At 39.8% G+C, this 20,599-nt stretch overlaps 1 protein-coding gene across 3 annotated transcripts in view; it reads right to left on the bottom strand.

Annotated features, from left to right (window-relative positions):
* The window catches only part of RAB3IP (RAB3A interacting protein), a 43,612-nt gene extending 25,887 nt beyond the window's left edge, over positions 1 to 17,725 (bottom strand). Inside the window, exons 1-4 of one of the 3 annotated variants that reach the window (XM_023740819.1) lie at positions 17,551 to 17,680; positions 16,311 to 16,381; positions 8,515 to 8,790; positions 7,253 to 7,511 (exon numbers count right to left, since the gene is read on the bottom strand). In XM_023740819.1, the coding sequence (XP_023596587.1) occupies positions 7,253 to 7,511; positions 8,515 to 8,765 (510 nt within the window). In that variant the 5' untranslated portion in view covers positions 8,766 to 8,790; positions 16,311 to 16,381; positions 17,551 to 17,680. Of the gene's footprint in view, positions 1 to 7,252; positions 7,512 to 8,514; positions 8,791 to 16,310; positions 17,192 to 17,550 lie in introns of those variants that run through there. The other 2 variants (XM_004386438.2, XM_023740820.1) reach the window with 2 other exon arrangements.
* Between the last annotated feature and the right edge of the window lie 2,874 nt (positions 17,726 to 20,599).

The following is a 20,599-nucleotide window of genomic DNA, read 5'->3' as shown; positions in this document are numbered from 1 at the left end:
CTAATTCAAACCAGTATTTTAAAAAGATATGTATGAGTCGTGAGGTTGGCAACCAATGTCACACAACAATGTGTATTGTTTAATGAGAAACTAAACTGCCCTGTAAACTTTCATCTAAAGTACAATTTTGAAAAGGCATACATGAGAATAGTCACTAGAGCTCTGAAATTAAAAATGTGAAATAACATAAATGTTTACGACTAAGGCGATGGTTAAATCATAGGTAGAGCCACATAATAAAATATACACGACCATTAAAAAATAATGAAGTGACCGTATATGATACCAAAGTGGAAAAATGTCTCACATATACATTAAGTTAGAAGACAAAAATAAAAAGGAAAAGTTACCAAACACTATGTCTAAAATTATCTCATTTTTGTTTTTAAAAAAAGAGTGCACATATCACAACAGATGACTAGCTGCCCACCAACCCTTCTGCTCCTCTCACCACACACAGTATGGATTTGTTGCTGGGAAGTGGTTGCCTAGCCACGGACTACATTTCACTGCCCACCACACATCTAGTTATCAGCATGAAACTGATTCACACCAATGGAGCAGAAGTTATGTGCATCACTCCTAAGCCAGGGTTTTTGAGAAGGAGGTGAGCCCCTTCTCCAAGCTTTCTTTTCCGTTTGGTTTACTGGTTAGCTACAGATAACTATAAAATCCTAATAGATTACAAATGCTCAAAACAAAAGAAACACAGATCCCTGAATCATTTCACAGAAGACAGCTGCTTATCAACTATGAACATATGCTTCAAAGTGCTAAATGAATAAAAATGAAATTCTATTAAATTTAGCCACCATAATTTAGGGGTTTCTTAGAAGCAGCTAGCATTACCCTAATATACTAACACATTACACATGTGGGTCTACTCATACACCAGTGTAAATGCATACATACATATTACATTTAACCAACAAAGTGTACTGACAATACATTATGTGCTCAAGATATAATCATGAGCAAAAACCCATACAATCCTATACTCATGAAGCTCGAAATTACTGGACTGTCTTTGTGAAAGTGTAGATTTCTGTGTAGGAGTTACTGGGAGAGGGTGCAGCAGACAATTAATTAAATAAATAAAATTTTGCTCCAATCCAGACAAAGTAGCAGGGATCAGATTTACCATCTTGCCTGACACAACTAAAAAACTGGAAAAAATACATGAAACCAAGGCTTTCAAGACACTGGACATCAGGCAACAAGAGTAATCTCCAAATGATGGGAAACAAGTAAGGTGAGCCCTATGAAATGTTCCAATTTATTGGTCAGCTTAGGAGCTCTAGTGGTGCAGAGGTTAAGCACTCGGCTGCCAACCAAAATGTTAGAGGCTTGAAGCCACCTGGCAATCTGCTCCCATAAAGATTACAGCCTAGGGAACTCGATGGGACAGTTCTACTCTGTCATATAGGGTCACTATGACTCAGAATCGGCACACAACAACAGAAGCATCTATTAGTGCTCATTCATTCATTTATATTACTTGCCTGATCACATAGTTACTTAAGTGGTTGCCAATTAACATTCATTTCTAAAAATAACAAAAAAACAAAAAAGTTTAGTGATCATCTTACTATGAGCCAGGTACTTTACATGCTTTCTCTCATTTCAAAAGCATAAAATAGAAATTACCTACTTTAGAGAGACAGAAGTTGTGGCATAGTTATATAACTTGCCCATGATCCAATATGGCTATCTAAGAATTTAAACCCAAGATGGCCTTAAGGCAATTGTTTCCAAATTACAGATCAATCCATGGTTAAGAAAGTTAAAATTTACATTTTCTAATATTTCCATTCTCCTTTGTCCTACTCCCTTTCTAATAAGTAATAAAGTAAAAAAGATTTAAACAAGAAATTATTAAAATATTTCCATAAAATATAATGATAGAAAAGAAAAGATGAGCTGGGGGAAGGGAAAGGAGAAGAATATTTACATTCACCTTCTTTTCAATTCTAGGTTGGGCTCAAGGGAAAGAACAAATTAGTTATGACAACCCCATTTTTTTAAATAAACTTTTTATTTTGAAATAACTGTATTCACATATAGTTGTAAGAAATAATGCAGTGATATGCTATATACCTTTTACCGTTTTCCCCAATGGTAACATCTTATGAAACTGTAGTACAGTATCACAACCAGAATACTGCTGTTGCTACAATGTACAGAACATTTCCATCACCACAAGGATCCCTCATGTTGCCTTTTATACCAACACCTACTTCCCTCCTGTCTCTTCCCCCCTTCTTACACCTACTAAACTGTTCTCCATGCCTGTAATTTTGTCATTTTGATATGTTATATAAATGGAATCATGTACTATATAGATTTTGGGGGTTAGATTTTTTTTTTTTTTTTCACTCAGCATAGTTCTTATGCTTCATTTAATCACATCTTACTATACTCCTTCCCTTTGGGAAAAGATTTAAAAGGCTCCAGATTGTTGCATGGTATCAATAGTTGGTTCCTTTGTACTGCTGACTAGTATACCATGGTATGGAAGCACCAATGTTTGTTTAACCTTTCACCTTTGAAGAAAAGCTGGGCTGTTTCCAATTTGGGGCTATTATAAACACAGCTGCTATCAACATTTATGCACACGTTTCTGTGTGAATGTAAGTCTTCACTTCTCTGGGATAAATGCCCAGGAGTACAACTGCTAGCTCCCATGGGGCCCTGATGACACAGGGATTAAGAACTACAGCTGCTAACCAGAAGGTCAGCAGTTTGAATCTACCAGCCACTCCCTGGAAACCCTATGGGGCATGTCCTACTCTGTCCTATAGGGTCACTATGAGTCGGAGTCAACTGAAAGGCAACAGGTTTGGTTTTCTGGTTTTTATGGGAGAATTATGGATAACATTGCAAAAAAAATGGGAATTCCAGAACACTTATTTGTGCTCATGAGGAGCCTCTACATAGGCCAAGAGGCAGTTGTTCAGACAGAACAAGGTGACACCATGTGGTTTAAAATCAAGAAAGGTGTGTGTCAGGGTTGTATTCTTTCACCATACTTACTCACTCTGTATGCTGAGCAAATAATCAGAGAAGCTGGACTATATGAAGAATGCTCCAACAGGATTAGACGAAGACTCATTAACAACCTGTGATATGCAGATGACACAACTTTGCTTAATGAAAGTGAAGAGGACTTGAAGCACTTACTGATAAAGATCAAGGACTACAGACTTTAGTATGGATTACACCTCAACATAAAGAAAACAAAAATCCTCACAACTAGACCAATAAGAAACATCATGATAAATGGAGAAAATATTGAAGTTGTTAAGGACATTTTACTTGGATCAACAATCAACACCCATGGAAGCAGCAGTCAAGAAATCAAAAAGACGAATTGCACTGGGGAAATCTGCTTTTGCAAAAGACCTTTTAAAGTGTTAAAAAGCAAAGATGTCACTTTGAGGACTAAGGTGCACCTGACCCAAGCCACAGAATTTTCAATCGCCTCCTATGCATGCAAAAGTTGGACAATTAATAAGGAAGACCAAAGAATTGATGAATTTGAATTATGGTGTTGGTAAAGAATACTGAATATACCACGGACTGCCAGAAGAACAAACAAATCTGTCTTGGAAGAAGTACAGTCAGAATGCTCCTTAGAAGCAAGGGTGGTGAGACTTTCTTTCAAGTACTTTGGATGCGTTATCAGGAGGGACCAGTGCCTGAAAAAGGACATCATGCTTTGTAAAGCAGAGGGTCAATGAAAAAGAGGAAGACCCTCAACGAGATGGACTGACATACTGGCTGCAAAAACAGGCCCAAACACAGCAACGATTCTGAGGACACTGCAGGACCCAGCAGTGCTTCGTCCTGTTGTACGTAAGGCCGCTATGAATTGAAACCAACTCAACAGCACCTAACAACATGGTAGAGTTGCATGTTTAGATTTTTAAGAAAACTGCCATTTCCACCAGCACTATATGAGTGATTCAGTTTCTATACATGCTCACCAGCATTTGGTACTGTCACTATTTTCATTTTAGACACGCTAATAAGTGTGTAGTATTCTCTCACTCTGATTTTAATCTGCATTTCCCTAACGGCTTATAAAGCTAAACATCTTTACATGTGCTTATTTGCCATCCGAATACCCTCTCTGACAAAATGTCTCTGTGTCTTTTGCTCATTGTAGTACGCTCTGTCTGCATTACACGTGAAGACAGGCTGTGCCTCAAACTTCCAGCCAGCTGTTAAGACTGCTAGGAATGAGGCACATACACCCACTGGCATCAATCATTCCACGGGTGCTATGTTCACCTGTGATCAAGCCAGACACAAAACACTTACACAGTGTTGACAAAGTGGAAGTCATTATTATCATTTATGGAAAGCAAACAGTAAACAATAAAAAACAGATTGCAAAAGGGGAAATGCTTACCCTTCCCCAAATTACCCTTGTCCATTCTTAGGTTGCTGGGCAGGCACACAGTGGTTCAGGTCAGATGCTGTGTTCACAATACTGCTGCCTCCAGCTACCACCACTCTGGTCAGGGAGCCTACAGGGCTCCCAAGGCTTCTGCTCTGCTGCTGGGCCTTACCAGGCCTTGCCTCGCCGGCAGGAAGACCCCTATGCACAATCTCCCAAGCCTCTGCCCCCAGCTCCTGTGATACTACCTGGGCCTGTGGGGCTCTCTTACCATCATGCTACCTAGGCCCCCACTGCCCAACAGTGAGGCATGCAATCCCTGCACAGGGCATACTCAGGCCTCTCTTGTCCTGCATAAGCAATTTTAACTCTACCAGCAAGCATAGGCATCCAGCTCTGCCCTGCTGTAGAAGACCCTTGCATGGGGCATACTCAGGCCTCTGCCCTGAACGGGCAAATGTTACAACTTTTTTAGCTCCGCCAGTAAGCCTCCTGCCTGAATGTACTCAGCTCTCACTCCATGGGCCAGTAAGCCCACCGCAGCCACCTCACTCTGTGGGCCAGCAAGCCCACCACTGCTGTTTCTGGCCATCCTGCACCATCTTCAGTGTTACAGCTCTTTCTTCTGGGTCTAGGAAGTTTTCAGCGCAGCAACCCCGGGTCCCTGGTCCAAAGGACACACTCCGCTACAGACTCTTCTTGATGGTAGTGAGGTCCTCCCTAACCTCTGTGGGGTTGGCCTTTATATAAGCAAACTCCTTGTCAATTTCAAGGCATGAACCTCCCACCAGGACCACGAACTGACCAATCCCCTTAGTGGACAGCCAAGACACTCAATTTGCATAGTAATAGACCAATCCTTTGTAAGACAGTGGCCCAGTCAATTATTTTGGGGGAGTTACAAGACCATGGCTAGAAAGGCCATAAAAAAGCAATTTACTGCACTGTACTCATTTTCAAATTGGATTTTTTTCTTTTTTACCATTAAAGTGAGAGTTCTTTATATATTCTAGATACTGATCCTTTGTCAGATATGTAGCTTGCAAATATTTTCTCCCACTCTGTATTTTTTTTCACCTTCTTAACAGGGCCTTTCACAGAACAAAAGTTTTTAATTTTGATGAAGAACAGTTTATCAATTTTTCATTTTATGGATCATGCTTTTGATGTCAAATCTAAGAACTTTTTGCCAAGGATTTTTGACAAGGATTTTCTCCTATGCTTTTTCCTAAAAGTTTTGTATTTTTGGTTTTATATTTAACTCCATGATCCACTTTGAGTTAACTTTTATATAAAGCATGAGAATGATATTGAGCGTTATTTTTGGCTTAAAGACATCCAGCATCATTGCCTGAAAATGTTCTTTCCTCAACTGAATTGCTTTTGCACCTTTGTCCAAAAATCAGCTTTCTTTTCAATCCTAAGTTGGGCTCACTGGGAAGAACAAAATAGTTACTACAACCATGTAGTATTTGTTAACACTCTTGGAATATCTTCGTGGATCTATTTCTAGGTTCTCTAAAACTACACTGGCTAATTTTCAAATATTGAACCAGCTCTGCGCATTCCTGGAATAAACCTCAGTTGGTCATAATGCATAATTCTTCATATATTACTAAATTCTATTTGCTATTATTAAGCATGTTTGCGTTTATATTCATGAGAAATACTGGTCTGTAGTTTTTTTTATAATGTCTGGTTTTGGCATCAGGGCTTCATAAAATGAATTCAGTCATATTCCCTCCTCTTCTATTTTCTGGGAGAGATTATATATAATGGTCTTAACTCTTCTTTAAACATTTGGTAGACTTCTCTTAGAAACCATCTAGGCCTGGAGATTTCTTTTTGGATAGTTTTTAAATTACGAACTCAATCCCCTTGATACGTATAGAGCTATTCAAATTATTTATTTCATATTGGGTGACTGACTTGTGGTTGTTTGTATTTTTTGAGGAATTGGCCCATTTCAGCTAAGCTGTCAAATTTATACGTGTACACGCTTGTCCACAGTATGCTCTTATTGCACTTTTGATCTTGAGTCTGCAGTGACACCTCATTTCATTCCTATTACCAGTAATTTGTGTCTCCTCTTTTTTGTCAATCTTGCTAAAAGTCTGTCAACTTTATTGATATTTTTAAAGAACTAGCTATTTGTTTCATTCATATTTTCTACCGCTTTTCTACTTTCAACGTCACTGATTTCTGCTCTTTATTATTTCCTTCCTTCTGCTTTCTCTGGTATTTGCTCTTCTTTTTCCGGGTTCTTGAAGTGAGAATTTAAATTGTTGATTTGAGACTTTTCTAACGTACGCATTTAGTCCTATAAATGTTCCTCTTAAGTCCTGCTTTAGCTGTTTCCCGAAAATTTTGACCTGTTGTATCTTCATTTTCATTTAGCTCAATGTATTTTTTATTTCCCTTTTGACCCACACAATTATTTAGAAATATGTTTAGTTTCCAAACGTTTGGAGATTTTCCTGTTATCTTTCTGTTTCTAATTTCTAGTTTGATTTCATTATGGTTAGAGGACACACTCTGATATCCACATGTAAGGAGGGAAAAATCCTCAGTGGAATATAACCCACTAAATTCACATTATCAATAATGCAAGACAGGGAGAAGACAATGTAAGAGGCACAACAAGGGTTTCAGAAGTACTCTTAGATCAGCTTCTTTACTACCCAGCCATATTCAGATTCCTAAATGCCCCTAACAGGAGCTGAGACTGGGCGTATGTGAAGGGTAAATGTAGGACTGTAATGATTTCATTTATGAGTTGGCCCTACCTCATGGATAAATATTAATTTAGAATATAATATATAAAAGAATAAAATACCTTTTTTTTCTTACCCTCTGAGCTTTTGCGAGTTCTTCTTTTAATCTTTCATACCCCTTTTCTCTGACTTCCAAAACAGATGGGCTTCGTAAACGGGACAGACTATCAGTACTCAACCCAAAAATATCATCACTGCCATCACAAGCCTCCGTTATAGTAGCACCTTGTAAAAATTCCCTCTCTGCATTACAGTTGTCCTTTCTCGTAGTTAATTTAGTTAATCCAGCTGTGGCTCCAGAGGTAGAACAGGGTGCTGGGTCTGTAACATGGACGCTGTAAAGGAGAGAAACATTTTTTTTAGAAAATACAGTATATGCTCAAATATAACTGGCATAAACACACAGGTCTCGAATTAAACTATCCAATACGGTAGTCACTATAGTTACTTAATAGTGTGTCCTCAGACGCACTAGCCACATTTCAGGTGCTTAGTAGCTATATGTGGCTAATGGCTACCATATCAGATGGTACAGAAATAGAACATTCCATCAGCACAGAAAGCTCCATGGCTTGTGCTACTCTAGAACAGGGGTCAGCAAACTACAGGCCACAACGCCCTCTCAGCATTACAGCATTACATCATAGCTAATTTAGTTAACCCAGGTGTGACTTGAGGTATAGAACCAAGTACTGGGTCTGTAACACACACGGGCCTGTGTGTGCAAATCGTTAAGCACTAGACTACTACCAGAAAGGTTGGTGGTTCAAACCCATCCAGAGGCATGTCGGAAGTAAGGCCTGGTGATCTGCTTCTAAAGGGTCACAGTCTTGAAAACCCTACGGAATACAGTTCTACTCTGCACAACTGGAATCACCATGAGTCTGAATCGACTCAACAGCAACTAACAACAAGAAAACAACATGATCCAAAAATGGTTTCACATTTTTAACTGCTTGAAAAAAGAACAAAAGAATAATATTTTTTGACATGTGAAACCTAAATGAAATTCCAAATTCCATGACTGTCTGTATATAAAGTTTTATTGGAGAACAACCGTGCTCATTCATTTACAGACTGTCTATGCCTGCTGTCATGCTCTAATGGAAGAGTTGAGTAGCTCCAACAATTGTACGGCCCATAATGCATAAAATATATACTATCTGGCCCTTTACGGAAAAAGTTTGCCAACCCCTGCTCTAGAACATTAATACATATTGCTCTACGTGGGAAGCTTATTCAAATTTTCTAAAATAAAACTTAAAATGCGGTAGTCAAACAAACTGTCCATTTTTTAAAATATAATATTATAAAATAAGTGTTTTGATGATCTCCTACCTGATACTAGATATTTCTGCACAATTTAAACGCCTAGGGGATGAATACACAGGTTGTGTAGGAAGGTCAGAAACATCTAATGCATTAGCCTGGACAGGGGCAGAGCATAAAGCTGAAGGATGTGGCCGGTAGATGACACTTGGTGAGGTAGTCTTCTCCTGAGTTCCTGATTCATACACACCAAGAAGGTCTGGAGAAGTAGGTGAAGCAAGGTTTACTTCATGGAAGCCTTCCAGGGGGTCATTAGCCATAGCAAAAGCTTCATCATAAGATAACCTATGTTTAAACAAAAAACAGGTAATTATCGTTAACCAAAAAACCCATTGCCATTGAGTCGATTCTGACTCATAGTGACCATACAGGACAGAGCAGAACTGCCCCATAGAGTTTCCAAGGAGTGCCTGGTGGATTTGACCTGCTGACCTTTTGGTTAGCAGCCATAGCACTTAACCACTATGTCACCAGGGTTTCCAATTATTAGACAGTGATATTTTTTGCCAGGTTAATTAAATTAAGATTTATAAATTATAAAATGTGTTTAACAGTTCATTATAAACGATAAACTTATAAAAAAGATATAGGGAAAAAAACTACAATCATTTAACATTTACTAAGTGAACTCAAAGTATAATGACTACAAAAGACAAACAATCCGATTTGGAATTAACTTGAAAGTGACAGCTAATGTTAAAGTAAATGCAATTAATAAGTTAGTATTAGGAATAAATAAAAATCTGCTTGATATTTTTAACTTTGCTATCATATATCCCTTCACCCGGACACCATGAGAATTGAAGGAGACAATCCATATAAAGTACTTAGTAGAGTACTATTACCTGGCATATAGTATGGTCTCAATAAACATTTGCTATCATAGTCAGCTACTGATACAACATATTCTTCAATTTCTCTATAAGCAGAAAATATTTAATATAAGTACTCAATTACATCACAAAGTTTAAATAAAAACTACAAAGCATATCTCTCAAATTTTCACTTGAAGAATCTAAAGCTAATTCTACATCCTACTTTGGGGAGTAGCATCTGGGGTCTTAAAAGCTTGTGAGTTGCCATCTAAGATACTCCACTGGTCTCACCCCATCTGGAGCAAGGAGAAATGAAGAAAACCAAAGACACGAAGGAAAGATAAGTCGAAAGGACTAATGCATCACAACTACTACAGCCTCCACCAGACTGAGTCTAACACAATAAGATGGTACCCAGCTACCACCACCAACTGCTCTGACAGGGATCACAATAGAGGGTCCTGCACAAAGCTGGAGAAAAATGTAGAACAAAATTCTAACTCAAAAAAAAAAAAGACTTACTGGTCAGACAGAGACTGGAGAAACCCTGAGAGTATGGCCCCCCAGACACCCTTATAGCTCAGTAATAAAGTCACTCCTGAGGTTCATCCTTCAGCCAAAGATTAGACAGGCCCATAAAACAAAATGAGACTAAATGGGCACACTAGCCCAGGGGCAAAGATGAGAAGGCAGGAGGGGACAGGAAAGCTGGTAATGGGGAACCTAAGGTCGAGAAAGGGAGTGCTGACATGTCATGAGGTTGGCAACCAATGTCATAAAACAATGTGTATTGTTTAATGAGAAACTAGTTTGCTCTGTAAACCTTTATCTAAAGTATAATAAAAACATTAAAAAAAAAAAAAAAGAATCTAAAGCTAAAAAGAAAATCTTTCACTGATTTCCCAAATTTATTAGCCTGATAATCAAGGCCCTCTATGATCTGAACCCAACCTATCTTTCCAATTTATTTCTTCCTACAATAGTGCTTTGATAATCATGAGTGATAATCATGTTATTTTTTCTTTCTAGATTTCTCGTCTGGAAAAATGGGGATAATAACTGTACCCACCTCCTAAGTTTGTCATGAGAATTAAGTCAGATAATAAACATGAAGGGCTTAGCATATCTGGTACCTATCAATTAAAATTAGTTATTATTATAATGACCTGTACGGTATCTCTAATACTTGCCAAAAATTTTTTGTCACACTGTATCAACACTAACATCAACACAGAGGAGAACAAAACACAAGTTGTTTTGTTTTGTTTAAAAAATTATTAAAAATTAAAAGCTTATTGTTCTGAATGTTTTTCCTCAACAAAGCAAGCATCCACATATTATACTGTATATATGAAATTTGTTTTATTATCACAATAATAAAAATATGTCAAGCTGGTCAAAAAAAAGGTTTAAGGATTACATAATGTATCACTTTCTTCTTTAATTTATTCACAGATTATTCGGGGAGGGGGCAGGAGGAAGGTCCCGATGCTTTCATAAATTCCCAAATGTCTTCTTAATTTAGCATGGATTATGGAAGAAAACAGCTCCTGCCATCACTACTTCAATAGTGTGTAATGAATTCAAGTGTTACCAATCCCATCAATTAATTCTCTGCCTTAAAACTGTCATTAACAACTTACACTTATTAACAAGTACATTTACATTATACATATAATAATATAATAAGTAATATTTGTTCTAGTTGGAATGGAAGGTGAATGCCAGCTTCAACCTCCAAGGGCAAATCTTGGTACTAAATTCTAATACAGGTATGAAAACAGATTAAAGAGATGGCACACAGTCTACTGTACGTCACTAAATGACTACCCTAGGGGCTGGGGAAAGACAGTAGAGAACGGAGGGAGAAGAGAATGTTTCAAAAAGTAAGATGTAAGTTAGATTTTAGAAGATGGAACAGGAGTCCAATAGATGGGCAAGGTAGGGAAACAGGATAAGACGATCAGGGAATAGAGTTTGGCACTAATGAAACTAACAAAGGAAAAAATCAGGCTGGAGAGGCAGATGTGTGACAGATCGTTAAAAGCCTCATTTAACATGGAGAACGTTCCCTGGAGTTTATCCTGAAAGACAAGAATGATAAGATCAGATCCACATTTTAGAAAAATAAGTCCCAAGGCAATGAGGACTAGAGAGAAGAGACTAGAGGCACTTGGTTAAACAGTTACCGTTACAGGCTAGGCAAGAAATTATGGAGGTCTGACTGAATGTCAAGGTCATGCATTGGGACTGGATGGCAGGGAGGCATGTAGACATGAAAAAGACTCAGAACAATAAGTTTCATTTATATTTATACACACACACACACAAAATTACTCTAGTTAATTCTCACAGCATTCCTTTGAAATGGTTCTTATTCCTGTTTACAGATATAGAAACCAAGGTTCAAAGAGATTAATTTAGTCAAGGTCAAACGGCTAAAAAGTAACAGCTAGGATTCAAACTTTGGTCTGACTCCAACACCTGTTGTCTCTCCACCACGTCAAGGGTCTCTCCAGTACATCTAAGATACATGTAAAAGGTAAAATTTATGAGTAAAGGGTGAAGCGAATAAAGGTTAGGTCAAGACAGAGAATCTCTAAGGCAGGTCCCACCCATACCAACTGTAACAGGTTAATAATCCAAACAGAAGAATACTGTTTCATCTTCAGATGAAGAGTACTGAGTTTCATCCTTGAGAGAGTACTGAGACTGGAGAAACTGAATTTTTAAGGTTTGGGAAAATCTGAACATTTTATAAGACTAGCTTCAGAAAACCTTCCTTCCAGGCCAGTTTCTGCACTGAGTAGGTGTGACCCTGAGCAAGTCACTTAATCTCTCTTAGCCTCAGTTTCTACGTGTATAGTGGTGGCGATATTATTTCCCCTGCCTACATCTGAAAAACAAATCAAAGGCTTTAATTAACGTAAAAATGGTTTGTAGATTTTAAAGCACGATACAAATATCAGATACTTATAAAGATCCTAGAAAGATGGAATAGTGATGGGGCAAATAAGCAAGAGGACACTAAGGGATCTGTCTCACAAATCAGAAGGAATTCTTATTGAGACAAATGAGATGAAAAGGGAAAACAGAGTCTTCTTATGTAAACAGTTCGAACATTCTTCCTAGCAGGGAATTAATTAATCCAGAATTATTTATTGTTTGTCAAACTTATTTTGGTTGTTTTTTTATAATTTATCCTTATCTGTCAACCAGGTGCCCCAAAACAAATACTCAATATTACTACTCTTATCTGAAAACATCGAATTAAAATTCACTTGTTTAATTGGCTCTAAGCTAAAGTGCACCTGACTAAGCCTTGGTGGTTTTAATCGCCTCATATGCATGCAAAAGCTGGGTAAGGAATAAGGAAGACCACAGAATTGATGCCTCTGAATATAGTAATGGCAAAGAATACTGAATATACCATGGACTGCCAAAAGAACGAACTAATCTGTCTTGGAAAGTACAGCCAGGATGCTCCATAGAAGCGAGGATGGTGAGACTTGGTCTCACATACTTTGAACCTGTTATCAGAAGGGACCAGTCCCTGGAGAAGGACGTCATGCTCGGTAAAGCAGAGGGTCAGCAAAAAAGAGGATGACCCTCAACAAGATGCACTAGACACAGGGGCTGCAACAACGGACTCAAGCATAACAACGATTGTGAGAATGGCGCAGGACAGGGTAGTGTTTCGTTCTGTCATATACAGGGTCGCTATGAGTGGGAACCAACTTGATGGCACCTAACAACAACAAAAGCACTCTCATCTTCTTGATAGAGTTTCTTTATACTAGACTATCAATTCATATATTTACATGTAGAATTCCATCAACTTCCACTATGCTTATATTTATAACCCTGCCGTTAACTACAAGCAACAAATCTCTCATGAACTTGAACTACTTCAGTAATTTTCATTCTTTATTTCCCTAAGTAATTTTAGCTTATGGCTATAGCTATTTAATTTTGTGTTGCTGACACTCTAAGACAAATCAAGATCACTTTTTTCCCCTAACCATGACTATATACAATTTAAACTTATGAAACTACCTCATTTAGTTGTAAGCTGAAAAAGAAAGCAGAAGAAAAAAAACAGACATAGCAAGTTAATGCCACCTGTTTCAAGTACCCCTCTCTTCTTTCCCACTGTTGTTGTGGCTGTGTGCCCTAAACGGACTCATATCTACCCTACAGGACAGACTAGAACTGTCCCATGGGGTTTCCAAGGCTGTTACCTTTACAGGAGTAGATGGCCAGGTGTTTTCTCCCACAGAGTCGCTGGTGGCTTCAAACCTTCAACCTTTCAGTTAGCAGCCAAGCACTTAACCATTGCACCTCAGTTGAGTCCCCTCAATTCTCTCTGAACACTCATTTCAATTTCTACTGCTACATCAATTTTAATACCTTCCTAATATTCTTCCACTGACCAGCCATCACCAAACACAGCACAGTACCTATGGGTACCTGGCTTGATGCTAAAGCTATGAAATGTGGCAAGATGACTTAAACCCTGCCCTCAAAGTATTTGCAGACTAGAGGAATTGATGACCTTGTCAATAAACATTTTTAAACACAATGTAAATATCAAAACAAATAAATATCAAAACAGAGGCATGTATTCAGTGCTATGGAAATGTGCATAAAAAAAGAAAAAGTACTGCCTGGCAAAGCTAAGGATGGCAATACAGAGAACGAGACACTAGCTAGAAAAATAAGTTTTCAAACACACAGATATTTTACTTTTAGGCTATCAAGTGCATTTATTAACTTTAGTAACCATTTATTCCCCTTTGTTGAACTGCGTCTGAACCAGAATTATATGTGAAAAAGTGTACTTCCTCTGAATATTCTCAAAGTCTTCCCTCATGACCTCAACACACAAATATCTCTAACCCATCCTTAATCCCTCCTCTCCAACAATTACAGCCCTGTCTTATTTGACACTTATTAAAATTGTAAATACACACATATATAAATATATATGAATGAAAAGTGGCTTCTAAGTTTTGAGGAACTTATAAAAGGAAGATACGGGGATGATTATACAGTCTACCGTCAGGCTCCTATGAGTATTTTTTAACCCTCACTGTGACTTGCTCAATGAATATTTGATTTGATTAGAAAATTTCTGGTGACACATTAAGAATTACATAAACTCGTTGCCGCTGAGTCGATTCTGATTCATAATGACCGTATAGGACAGAGGAGAACTGCCCCACAGGGTTTCCAAAGAGCACCTGGTGGATTCGAACTGCCAACCTTTTGGTTAGCAGCCAAACACTTAAACCACTGTGCCAAGAATTACATACTATACTATCTCATAACATCTAAATTAAAAGCAATTCTTTAGGATTACAGCTTATATATGAAAAGGTAGTAGAGTTAATGGATAAGCACAGACATTGAAGACAAACTGCATGACTTCTAAGCTAAGTTTGCTACTTAATTAGCTGTGTGACCTTGGGCAAGTTACTTAACCTCTCAGTGTCTCAATTTTCTCAGCTATAAAATGGAGATGAAGTATTACCTAGCTCCTCAGTCACAGTGAGAACAAATGAGTTATTATAATGTAAACTGCTTAGACGAGGACCCAGCACTAGATAAGTATTACTCAACAGTGGTAGCGGTAGTGGTGGTGGTATCACCGTCATCAGAAAACTAGGCTATTTTTTAACCACAAATACACGTGATAAAACACCTTTCACCTGTGTGCGTCCTTATAGTTACAAAGCTCTTTTACAGTAAGTGTAAACCAGGATGGAAGGAAGAATCAAGTTTCATTTTGAGCAGTCACATCCAGTTTTTAATCCCTGCATTGCCATTCACCAGCTATACAACCACCAAGAACTAAGTAACCACAGGTAAGTTATTTTACCTTTCTGAGCCTCAGTTTCCTCATTTGTAAAATGCATTATTAACACCACCTATATTCCAGGAATGCTGTGAAGACTAAAGGAGTTAAGGTACTTGAAGCAAGAAGAACAGTGCCTGGCGCGCAGTCAAACTAACATTTGTTCCTCCCCTCTACCTCCCACCTACGACCCACATGGAGTGTCTCGTTTAATCCTCATCGCACACACCATTACGAAGTTCATATTAGGTTGAACCATATGAATAACAGCTTAATAGCAGCCATGTCACAATGCGTGACCTAATACTATTCCCATTTACTAACAGAGAAAATAAGTTTAGAGAGGTTCAATGACTTATTCAAGGTCATATGAATAGCAAGTGATGCAGCTAAAACTTAAAGACAGATCTAGTAATTTTTCATTTGGCTGCTCATTAATTTGTTTAGTGACTCTAACTCAGGAGGGGGAAGAAATGTACATATGTAAAAATGAATATATGTAAAACTACTGTAACTTACAATTTTTGGTTCTGTCTTATTAAAAAATGAGAGGACAAACTAGATTCCTAAGAACTTCTCTATTTGAAAACTTATTTGTAGAGTGTCTGTTGGAGATTGAGGGTTTAGGGAAAATTTGAGGAAGGGACTGTTTCAGTAAAAGAAGTATTTGCATAACTACACTAATTCAAAAAGTACAACTGGATCTAATTAAAAGACAAAGGAGCTGAAAATAAAATACCCATCCTGGCGAAAGATTAGAGCTATTCAATACACAGATGAGTTGTTTGCCAAACACACAAGGAAGTGTTTTAATAAATGTATCCGCTTTGTCTCACAAAGGTACACACTAACATATAACACTACTGTAACGGAAAAAAAAGATTAAAAAGACCTTTCTTCTAATAGTAAGAAATACACTATTGTAGTAAAACTGTATAACCGCTGAATTTTTTCTATAAATTCCACAAGGGCTTTAAAGTTAGATCACATAAACCGTTATACTGAGAATACAATAGTTGTCCAAATATTAAAAGTCCCTATCAAAATGCACCGTACTAGTAATTAAATAACAAACGTTACTAGAACAAGGCCCCATAAAACTGGTGAAATATTGAACGGTATCAACTACTTACTATGATTGGTCTCCAAATCTATTCTGCCTCTTTTCTCCTTGTCATTCACTATTTAAAAAACAAAAACACAACTGCAAGAACAAAGTAAGAATGAGGATAATGAACAGAAACTGGGTTTTTCAAAACATTTACAATAGAACAGTTTTAATCCTCGTATCGGCCTCTCCTCCAATTATGTAATCATTCCACAGCAAAGATTACATGGTTCTTTCCTAACACTGACAAGCAGCTGGGGGGGCGGGGCGGGAAACCGAAAAGTGTGAAACAGGTAGCCTCGGTAGATGCTACATTTCCACGAAACCTAATTGTCTGCCTCTCAGGAATCAACTCAGCGCTCTTAATTTTAAGACCTTATCTTTTTAGCATGACTTCTGGTTGTTTTTTGGGGGGGTTGTTTGTCTTTTAATACCATAAAAACTGGCAACTTTTCACGTGCTGCAGACTCCACCTAGCATCACTCCTGGAGTCCATTAAGCTCGCTTTTCCCTAGGCGGTCGGGGCGAATTGTCAACGCCGGAAGGACAGTGCAATTACGTCTGTGCAGCTCCTCTCAACTACCCGAAACAAAAGTCGGGCTAAACTGAGCTGCCTCCGCGGGCGCGACTCCCGGCGCTCGCTCTTTCCCAACCAGGTTTCACCGAAACCTCCCGCTGTGACCTCCCAGCCTCCGCATCTTGCCTTGCTCGTCATTTACTAAGACTCATGAATGAAAAAGCGCCGGTCCACCGCTACCGCTTCATTCCGCAGCAGCTTCCGCACGGAATCCCGGGCTGTGATGTGCTTCTGACTTGTTCCGAAACTCTCTTTACAATCTCCCGCCCACCCCAGTGACCCCGCGTCCACAGCTCTGGGCCGCACATGCCCGCCGACAGGTAACTGGGCTGCGGGTTCACCGCCTCGGGTGCCCGGGACCTCGCAGTTAATGAGTAACGCGCCGGCTACCGGGGGACGCCGGCGGCGGCTGCGAGGCGCTGGGGGCGGGCCGACACCGCCCGACGCCCACCAGCGGTCCCGGGGGCACCCAGCCCCGCATCGCCGCGAGGGCTTCGGAGACCCCCGCCAAGGTGAGGAAGAGCGCCGGGCGGCTGGCAAGGCAGCCGGGTTCCTGCGCCGCGCTGGCACCTGCACCTGCCCTGCCGCCCCTCCCGGCCCACTCGCGGGAGGCGGGCGCGCGGGCGCTGAGGGGGGCGGTGCTCCGACGCCCGCGCTCCAGGCCTCTTCCTCCGGAGGCCGCACTCACCTGACGAACCCACTGCGGCCGCTGCCCGCGCTCAGGGACGCTCGCAGAGCCGCAAAGAACGCGCTCCGAAGAAGCAAAAGGCGGAGGAGAACAGCAGACTGACTCCACAACTCTCCGGCTTGGCGGCCGCACTGCACTGTGAATCGGCGCGAGAACGCGAGACTGCGCCTGCGCCCGGAGCGAAGCCGGGAGCGGCCGGTCCCAGCGGAGGGAAGGCGGGGCTGGGGGCGGGGTGGAACAGGGCGGGGCCGGCGTGGGGCCGGGCGACCGACGCGCTTCCGCGCCCCCTGGCGCTAGGCGGGGCTCGTCGCAGTTGCCGCCTGTGCCCAAGGTGCTTCCGCGGGCGGTTTCCTTAGAACCTACGCCAGTCGGCGCAGAGCGCTGTATCCCGCTGAGAAGCCGCCTTGGGTTAACTTCCAGGGGATTGGAGTCGCCAGGAGTCGGAAAAAGAACCTTCGCTGTGAGTTGAGGACCGCTAGAACCAACCTGAACCGAATGGCGCCCATATATACCTTATAGCGTGTGCATAGGAGGGAGAGGAGGGTTCTCTGATAGAACCCAGATCCCATTATTCCAGCAACTGCTGAAGCATTCGAGAATGTCGTTTCTGTTGTACCTGCCGTGTCTCAACTTTTATGTCACCTGTTTTATCAAACTTCTACACATTTTAGGTCCTCCAGGTAGCAAAAGTGAAAAGACAGAACCAGTCTCCCGAAAAGATCTGTCACCACATATGTTTCCATGTTCAGTAAAGAGATAAATGCAGTTTACTCGGTATACTTATTGAATAGGACCATCTTTCTATATATTGATCACATCTCTTAGAGGCAGTAAAAAATAGTAGATTCTGTGTATGGCTATTGGAATAAGAATTGCTGGGTTTGAATCCTCTACTAGCTGCGTGACCTTGGGCAAGCTAATTTCTATAAACCCTGATTTTGTCATCAGAAAAATAGGGATAAGAGTACCCACCTCACTGGGCGGTTGTAAAGTAAATGATTTAAAGCTTAGTACATGACTCATAAAGAGCCCTGGTGGCGCAGTGATTAAGCGCTTGGCTGCTAACCGAAAACTGGGCAGTGGTGGAACCCACCAGGTGCTCCTCATCAGAAAGTGTGGCAGTCTGTTTCCCTCAAGAAACCCTATGGGGCAGTTGTACTCTGTTCTACAGGGTCTCTGAGTGGGACTCTTGTCCATGGCAGTGGGTTGATTAGACTATGAGCTTTCTGAGAATAGGCAGAAGGCCTGACAGGTAGTAGACTGGCTCAGTAAATGCAGTGTGAGTGAATGACATACATTTAGGGTACACTGGGTTGGTATATAAATGTTTAGAAGACAGGCCCTGTGATATGTTTTACATAGGACCTAAGACATCCTGAGTCTACAGGAAATAGTAATAACTACATGGCTGCATCCTGTGTTGGTTCAATTACAAATTACCTACAATCCACGTGGCTGTTTGGAATGTTCTGGGAGGTGTTTCCTCTCACATACTTGTTATTACAGTTTGAGACTGAGAAGAGCAATGTGAGTAGTTCTTGTAATAACACTTCAGTATCCTTGGAATACAGAAACCAAGATAACATTACAGAATGTAAGGCACTCAGAAACTCAGCTTACACAATGTATAAAGAGTTGTAAACATTCTATGTTAGATTGCCTACCCATATATTAGAGGGACAGCCACTACACAGGCTTTGAAAACATAGTGGTAGATTTTGTAGTGTGCTTTCTTTCCCTCTCATTAAAAAGTAAATTATACAATATTAAATACAGCATATAAAATAATACTGATTTTTAAGAATCATAATACTTTCCCATCCATACCTGGGGCCAGAAAACAAACGATATGAGTGCAAAGATTTAGAACTTTAAAATTGAACAAATCATTGTTACCCTTAGTTATAACTTTTTATTGCTTTTTGCCTCTGTTTTGTTTTCAAAGTTAAGAAAATATATATTTGCATGGTACTTTCCAGTTTCAAACTGACTTCACGTTAGTTATCTCATACGTCTCTTACAAAAAAACATTTTCGTGTAGCTAGACAGAGTTATTCTTCATCTTTACAGATGGGAGCTTAGACCTCCAGAATTAGGGCCCTAGTCTTCAAAATGCTGGGTAATACTTTACAAACAAATGAACTTAAAACTCTTTAAAAATCAGATTGGACTCCTGTGTCCAGCAGTATGGCAGACTAGACACTCTGTCTGATTCTCCCACCAAAAGCAACTCAAAGTGCTGGATAAAATATATAAAATATCAAATATATCAGTGAGCCAACAAGAACATAAACACTCAAAGACAAAAACTAGATGAAAACAAGAACTCAGTAAGTGATAACAATGAGAAAATGAAAAAAAAAAAAGAAAAAGAAATAAAACTGATTACAGGGGAGAATGTACAAAACAAAACAAAAATCTATCATTTCCTTGTCTAACAAAATAGTTACTTGTGGGCCAGTGCTTGGATTCCTATAAAAACTTGCTTCTGTAATTCTTACACAAAAGCAGAGCCATTTCTAAAGTGTCTTACATTAAATCAATCATGGACAACTCTACATCTCAGCCTCCTTTTCTGATTTTGGAATAAGCAACTGACAAAATCAAAGGACTGAAAGAAAGAATTAACAGAAGAGCTTAGACTCCAAAAGTTATGTTGTTGTGTGCCATGGAGTCGATTCCGGCTCATAGCGACCCTATAGGACAGAGTAGAACTGCCCCATAGGGTTTCCTAGGCTGAAATCTTCATAGGAGCAGATTGCCAGGTCTTTTCTCCTGCCAAGTGTCTGGAGGGTTGGAACTGCTAACCTTTGGATTAGTTGACGAGCACAAACTGTTTGCACCAGCTACATGTGTATAAGGAAATGTTTTGGGAATTGGCTTCAGAGCTAGTTTCTCATACACACACATACCAATTGCCATCCATTTAAACAAATATTTATTGCTTCTCTATGCCAGGCACATAAATAATCTGCAGTAAGAGGGAAGAGGAGGAGAGATGAGACACAGTAAGACTTCCTGGCTTCCCTACAGTGTTTCAGTTCCAGGT

This window comes from Trichechus manatus, unplaced genomic scaffold (assembly GCF_000243295.1).
Source record: "Trichechus manatus latirostris isolate Lorelei unplaced genomic scaffold, TriManLat1.0 scaffold00164, whole genome shotgun sequence".
Taxonomy (NCBI): domain Eukaryota; kingdom Metazoa; phylum Chordata; class Mammalia; order Sirenia; family Trichechidae; genus Trichechus; species Trichechus manatus.
This window is presented reverse-complemented; position numbering and strand designations above follow the sequence as displayed.